The sequence below is a fragment of the Nansenia antarctica genome (genome assembly GCF_963989245.1).
Source record: "Nansenia antarctica genome assembly, chromosome: 18".
NCBI classification, from domain to species: Eukaryota; Metazoa; Chordata; class Actinopteri; order Argentiniformes; family Microstomatidae; genus Nansenia; species Nansenia antarctica.
This window is the reverse complement of record NC_137691.1, coordinates 8,495,821-8,503,320: the sequence shown is the minus strand read 5'-3', so window position 1 is coordinate 8,503,320 and position 7,500 is coordinate 8,495,821. Positions and strand designations below refer to the sequence as shown.

At 46.7% G+C, this 7,500-nt stretch overlaps 1 protein-coding gene across 1 annotated transcript in view; it reads left to right on the top strand.

Moving 5' to 3' along the window:
- The first annotated feature begins 5,153 nt into the window (after nt 1-5,153).
- Nucleotides 5,154-7,500, top strand: part of cyp24a1 (cytochrome P450, family 24, subfamily A, polypeptide 1) — a 9,071-nt gene continuing 6,724 nt past the window's right edge. Inside the window, exons 1-5 of the mRNA XM_080548678.1 lie at nt 5,154-5,583; nt 5,808-5,998; nt 6,575-6,668; nt 6,791-6,884; nt 7,175-7,266. Of these exons, the coding sequence (XP_080404804.1) occupies nt 5,323-5,583; nt 5,808-5,998; nt 6,575-6,668; nt 6,791-6,884; nt 7,175-7,266 (732 nt within the window). The 5' untranslated portion in view covers nt 5,154-5,322. The remainder of the gene's footprint in view (nt 5,584-5,807; nt 5,999-6,574; nt 6,669-6,790; nt 6,885-7,174; nt 7,267-7,500) is intronic.

Here is a 7,500-nt window from a genome sequence, read left to right as displayed (position 1 = left end):
AACATGTGTCAATGAAAGTGAAGTAAGACATTACAAATCTCATCAGAGACATAGCCCGAACCTTAGGCTTACCAAAATAAAATAAATACATTTAAAAAAACAAAAAACAGTTTGGTACATCGTTAAAAAGAAGGAAAGCAGTGGTAGGCCAATGAAGACCTTACAGTGCATGATGGCAAGAGAAACGTTTGGAGAGAAAAGAAGATCTGCCCAAGATTTACAGCATACCTACTGTACATCCTCATCTGTGAAACATGGCGGATGGGGTGTTATGGCTTGGGCATGTATGGCTGCCTCTGCCTTGCTAACTTGTCTTCAAATCAAATCAAATCAAATGTTATTTGTATAGCGCATTTCTTACAAGATGCAACTCAATGCGCTTCACACAATGAAAATGTTCAGTCAATCAGTCAATCAATCAATCAATGCTGACAGAGCCGCGAGCAGGCAAAAGTAAAAACCTGTACACTATGTAGCCAGGAAAAATTCCCTTGCAGCCCTCTACCAATAGAGCGACTACTAGCCAGTTTGCCTACCAGTACCCAGCGGTGGGCCCCCACACCCCCCCCCCAGGGAGCCCCCGCCGCCCCACGCACCCAGCCCGCCCCACCACCAACACACCCGGCCCAGCCAAGCAAGCACAGACCCAAGGACGGCCCAAGGCACAAGGACGCTTGGCACAAGGACGGCCAAGCAGGTGCCCGGCGGCGGAACAGACCAGGCACACGGGGAAGCCGGGGGGCCCCAAGGGGAGGCCAAGGACCACCGGCACAAAGCAAGCAAGCAAGGGCAAAAACCTGTACACCATGTATCCAGGAAAAATTCCTTGCATATTATTGATTATTCATTGATGATGTAACTGCTGACAGCAGCAGAAGAATGAATTCTTAAGTGTACAGAAACATCTTGTCTGCCTCAAGTACATGCAAATGCCTCCAAACTCATTGGACAGTGCTTCAACACAAAGCAAGACAATGACCCTAAACAGACTGCCATAGCAACTAGGGAGTTTTTCAAGGCCAAGAAGTGGAAAGTTCTTGACTGGGCCAAGTCAATTTTCATACTTAAATCCAATTGAACATGCATTTAATTTGCTGAAGAGGAGACTAAAGGCTAAAGGTCAAACAACAGCTGAAACTGCAGGCTCGGCAGAGCATCACCTGAGAAGATACCCAGCGTCTGCTGGGGTCAATGGGTTGCAGACGTCAGTCAGTTATTGCATGCAAAGGAAATGTGATAAAACACTAAACATGACTGCTTAATTTGGACATAATATGAATCTTTCCAAATACTTTTTGTGCCCAGAAATAGGGGGATTAAAAAGGCATGTTTGTGTGTCTGTGTGTGTGGGTGTGTGTGTGTGTGTGTGTGTGTGTGTGTGTGTGTGTGTGTGTATGTGTGCGCGTGTGTATGTGCTGTGCTGTGTGTGTGCACGTGTGCTGTGTGCGTGCGTGAGGGTGTGCATGTGTGTGTGTGTGTGTCTATGAGTGTGTGTGCATGTGTGCTGTGTGCACGTGTGCTGTGTGCGTGCGTGAGGGTGTGCATGTGTGCGTGCGTGTGTGTCTGCGTGCGTGTGTGTGTGTGTGTGTGTGTGTGGCCCCTCTATACATCCATCTCTTCCTGACCCAGATTCTGGCTCCCACAGTCCTGCAGCGGGGGCCACTGAGGGGGTCATTGGGTTCAGAGAGTTCTCTCTTATCTACCGGGTCCCACATCCATACACAGGGGGAGGGGGGTCCTGAGGGGGGTCCTGGCACTTAATGGTCCTGGTCTCAATGATCCAGGGTGGCTAGAGAGGGGTGGGAAGGGGTGTTATGGGGAGCAGGGGTGGGTAGAGGGGGGCAGGGGTGGGCATGGAGTGGTGGTAAGGGGGGCAGGGGTGGGTAGAGGGGGGTGGGCATGGAGTGGTAAGGGGGGCAGGGGTGGGTAGAGGGGGGTGGGCATGGGGTGGTAAGGGGGGCAGGGGGGGGTAGAGAAGGGGGCAGGGGTTGGTAGAGGAGGGGGTAAGGATTGGCAGGGAGGTTGGGACAGGGGTTGACAGAGAGGGCAGGGGCCAGGGCTGGGTAGAGGGGGGGTGGTAGGGAGGTCAGACGTGGGTAGAGAGGGGGAGGGTTGTAGGGAGGGCAGGGGTGGGTAGAGAGGGAGAGCAGTGGGTAGAGAGGGGGGATGGGTAGTTGGGGGGCAGGGGGGAATAGAAGAAGGGGCATGCAAGGATGAATACCAGGGCAGGAGAGGGTGAATGTCAGGTCAGTCATATTATGTGAGTATAGTTATGTGACTATAGTAAGCTTTTACATTACAGATTACCTCCTACTCTCTTTTCTGTAATCCCATTTCATGTATGTGCGGCATGTGTGTGTGTGTGTGTGGCATGTGTGTGTGTGTGTGTGTGTGTGTGTGTGTGTGTGCATGTGTGCGTGTGTCCGTGTGTGCGTGTGTGCATGTGTGAGTGTGTGCGTGTGTGCGTGTGTGCGTGTGTGCGTGTGTGCGTGTGTGCGTGTGTGCATCTGCACGCGTGTGGGTGTGTGTGTGTGTCCATGTTTGCGTACACAAAACTGCTCCCACCGAACTCACTGACCCTTCAATTTAGACATCAGCTAGCCTGATGTCCAATCCTGAGTCATCAGGTTTGCTTGGTGTTTGTACGTGTGTACGTGTGTCTCTACTCATTTTTGGAAAGGTCAGCTGTTCCACCACTATCTAAGTTCATCACGTACCTCTGGCCCCAGTGACCCCCCACCCCCACCCCCACCCCACTCCACACAGACACACACACACACACACACACACACACACACACACACCATCTTTACCAACTGGGTCTGGTGTACCTAACATGCCAACCCAGACCAGAGCACGGTGTGCCAGGGTTGAAGTCCCGGGGTGAACAAGGGCTTGTCAACAATAATGATCTTGTTGTCCACCCTCGTTCTCATCCACCAGAGGAACCAGTTCACGTGTGGCCTCGGTACCACTAAGTCACTGCGGCCGTTCAGTTCAGTCCAAATTCATCTGGTAATACCATGACTATTGTCTTAGTCTGAACAGGTTTTGTCATCTATAATAAACGTGAGACTTTCCTCCAGATAGAAATAACATGACAATGACAAGACACTGGGAATAACCCACTTTTATTCCATATTCCTGAAGGCAACCTCTAATCCGCTATCACAACTGTTATTCCATATTCCTGAAGGCAAACTCTAATCCATGACCACAAATGTTATTCCAGAGTGAAGATGGACTCTATTCCTCTACTCTACGTTTACATGACATTTACATGAGTCAGCAACTGCTTTTCTCCAAAGCAACTTACAACAAGGACATTTGTCTCAGTAAGTGAATCAACTATAGAACAGTCATCGTCAGTAAAACCTCAGATAAGAAGAAGAAGAAGAAGAAGATATACTAGATAAGAACAAGTGCCATCAGCAGTCACAGCGCTAGAAAAAGGAAGAACTTTTTTCTTTCTTTTTAATCTCTAGATGGGCTATCGCTGATCGAAGAGACAGAAGATATGTAAATGTCTTTGTTTTATACAATAATAATAATAATAATATATGCCATTTATTTTATGCTTTTATCCAAAATGACTTACACTGCAGTGAGTGCATTCATGTTTCAGTATATGGTCCCAGCATTGCTGGACTACTGGAGAGTTTAGTCAGTTTAGTAAACTTGATGAACTTTACTTGATTTGTTCATGTGAGGGTTGTGAGTTTAAGGCTGAGCTGATATCGGGTCAGTTGGGTTGTTGAGGGAGGTGAGGAGAGGAGGGGAGGAGGAGAGAGGAGAGGAGAGGAGGGGAGGAGGAGAGAGGAGAGGAGAGGAGAGATGGGGAGGGGAGAGGAGAGGAGAGGAGAGGAGAGGAGAGGAGAGGAGAGAGGAGAGGAGAGGAGAGGAGAGGAGAGGAGAGGAGGGGAGGGGAGGGGGGAGCAGAGGAGGGGAGATGAGAGGAGGGGAGGAGAGGAGAGGAGAGGGATGGGGGAGGGGAGGGGAGGGGAGGGGAGGGGAGAGGAGGGGAGGGGGGAAGTTAGCTAAGCTCAGATATATGTCACTACTGATAGAGTTTAGTGAACCAGGAGAGTGTGGTAGAGATCACATGATGCTCTGAATGGAACTTCAAATATGGCTAACTGGCTGTGTGTGTGTGTGTGTGTGTGTGTGTGTGTGTGTGTGTGTGTGTGTGTGTGTGTGTGTGTGTGTGTGGTGTGTGTGTGCGTGCTGCGTGTGTGTGCGTGTGTGTGTGTGTGTGTGGTGTGTGTGTGTGTGTTTATGTGTGTGTGTGTGTGTGTGTGTGTGTGTGTGTGTGTGTGCGTGTGTGTGTGTGTGTGTGTGTGTCACTGGGGGGACCTTGCTCATGGTTCAAGGTTATTTTGATGCCACCTGCCACCCTGTGAGTAAGCACTTTTACTGGGCAACAACAAGACCACTAGCTTGTCACTGTTATTGAAGTCGTGCCAGTGTGTGTGTGTGTGTGTGTGTGTGTGTGTGTGTGTGTGTGTGTGTGTGTGAGTGTGTGTGTGTGTGTGTGTGTGTGCGCACATGTCTGCGTGTGTGTGTGTGTGTGTGTGTGTGCGCACATGTGTGTGTTTGTGAGTGTGTGTGTGTGTGTGTGTGTGTGTGTGTGTGTGTGTGTGTGCACACATGTGTGTGTGTGTGTGTCTTTTTTTCATTTTACATTTCACATGCAATGATGGCAAGCAAACAATCAAACTACAATCAAACGAAAACAGGCTACAATTGAACGGCAGATCATCACGCACTAGATCATAAGCACACAACAACCGGCCTATTTCGCCACTTTTGGGAAAAACACACACACAGACATCCCGCAAAGCTTACACACACACAGCACACGCAGTGATCGAATCGGTCAAATATTTGCTCTGAGTGCTGAAGTGTGGTAGTAAGTAGTATTGACTTTGCCAAAGTTTGGTTGTTCCGAGGGCATCAGAGCCGGGCTGGCTGAAGCTGAACCGCGTCACCTTCGCTAGACCGGGAGTGTTTATTTATAAAGGGGGGGTGGGGGTGGGGGGGGCAAATATTTCTGGGGGTCATGCGATCCGCTCAACATGGAGGAGATAAAGGAATTGTGGGCTCGCCGGCCACACCATGCGGGACCGGGTCGTGATTGGTTCGGAATAAACACTGACTGGGTATTTATATGGGTAGTAAAGGTGTGACAGTTCCAAGAAAACAAGCCTGCTAAAGGAACTTCACTTTAACTTTAAAAACCCACCACGTTTTGCCTTGAACGCGAACCCCATTCATTAGTGGGACGTCCCATCAGCCAACTGCGACCATCATCACGCCTGGAGAATGAGGGCTCAGATCCAGAAAGTGCCTCAGATCGTCGAGATCCTGAAAAGGAAGTCTTCCTTCGGGCTGCAGCACTTCAAGCCCACGTCGTCGGTGTGTGTGCTCGCCTCAAAGGATGCTGAGGGGGAGGTTGCGACCCCCGGACACAGCGCTGCCCCCCACAGCCTGGACGCCATCCCGGGACCCACCAACTGGCCCTTATTTGGTAGCTTGATAGAACTCCTCTGCAAAGGGGGGCTGACACGGCAACACGAGGCTGTGGTAAATACCTTCATGATGATCAAATTATGAAAAAACATTGTCATAATGTTAATGTGATTATCATTTTTTTAAAAACATTTTTTTTAATGATAATCACATTAACATGTCATCAATTTTGAATTATGACCATGTTTATTCGTTCTAAATTCCAAAACGTGCATTGCTCCAGCAGATATGTTTAATTAGTTTCGTTGAATATTGAATATGTCACTCTTGACTTTCAGGTTGATTATCATAAGAAATTCGGTAAAATCTTCCGGATGAAACTGGGGTCCTTTGATTCGGTCCACATCGGAGCACCTTGCTTGCTGGAAGCGCTTTACAGGAAAGAGAGTAACTATCCACAGCGGCTGGAGATCAAACCGTGGAAGGCGTACCGAGACTTCAGAGACGAGGCGTACGGGATGCTTATCTTGTAAGTAGCAATTGATCAATTAGCCTAGATCGCTTGTTATATCGGCATAACAAGATCAAGACCAAGATCAAGATCGTGACGTTAGAATTATAAGGTTCTATCTCCGTTTTTGTCCAAATTGAGTTTTTTTACATAATCTGATCCATTAGGTGTTTATTAATGCCTGTGTGGTGTTATTTTTAAAATGTTGACATTTTTGAGTTAGTAATTCATAAAATACAAAGGTTCCATCTCACAGAACATAATGGAATGTAAAAACTTTGACGCTCAATATCTCTGAACTACCCTAAACGGAGATAGAACCTTATAATTCTAAACGGAGATAGAACCTTATCATTCTAAACGGAGATAGAACCTTATCATTCTAAACGGAGATAGAACCTTCTCATTCTAAACGGAGATAGAACCTTATCATTCTAAACGGAGATAGAACCTTATCATTCTAAACGGAGATAGAACCTTATCATTCTAAACGGAGATAGAACCTTCTCATTCTAAACTCACGAACTGTCATCTAAGTTTACCTCTCTGAAAAATAGAGGATCATATCTTGTTTTTTCCCTGGATCGTCTTCAGAGAGGGGAAAGACTGGCAGAGAGTGAGGAGCGCCTTTCAGCACAAACTGATGAAACCCACAGAAGTGGTGAAACTGGATGGGAAAATAAATGAGGTTGGTGGGATTTAAAATAGGCTATTCAAATGCCTTCTCTCGACAACGAAATGGCCAAATTCGTGATGAATCCGATCGAAGAATGTCTGCATATCGACTAAAGAAATGTCTCCCATATGCAGGTGTTAGCGGATTTCGTTAAAAGAATTGGCAAAGCGAATGTCAACGGAAAGATGAACGACTTGTACTTCGAATTGAATAAATGGTCGTTTGAAAGTAAGTTTTTATGTCATTAATATTGTCAAAATATTAACATATTGAATATTATTATTAAAAACCGTTTGATTAATTTAAATGTACAGATATAATGTGATGATATGATATATGATGATCTCCAAATGACATTGACATGTGCCATTAAACGAATCCGTGAACGATTGCTAAATTCTACAAGAACATCCATGCTTATTTTTATATTATTTAAATGATAAATTAATTATTTGATGATTTGATTACAAAGATTAAAGTGATCTATTTTCTAATCATGGTTCATCCTCATCACATAGCAATTTGCTTGGTCCTCTACGATAAGAGGTTCGGACTTCTGCACGAGAATATCAGCGAGGAGGCGATGACTTTCATCACGTCCGTAAAGACTGTAAGTATCTCTGTAATTATACACATCAAACATATTCACATATCAGTGACATTCATTAGTGGGACGTCCCAAGGTAACTCGCGGGCAGGTCACCGGGTTCACCTTACTAGGCTAATCGCCTCCCCTCCACTCGCTGACACAGCAATGCATTATCTGGCACACTCGTGAAGGAATTTACTGGGGCAACCAGATACCTTTAGCAGGAGATATAGACATGGGGAGGTCTTCAAGGCG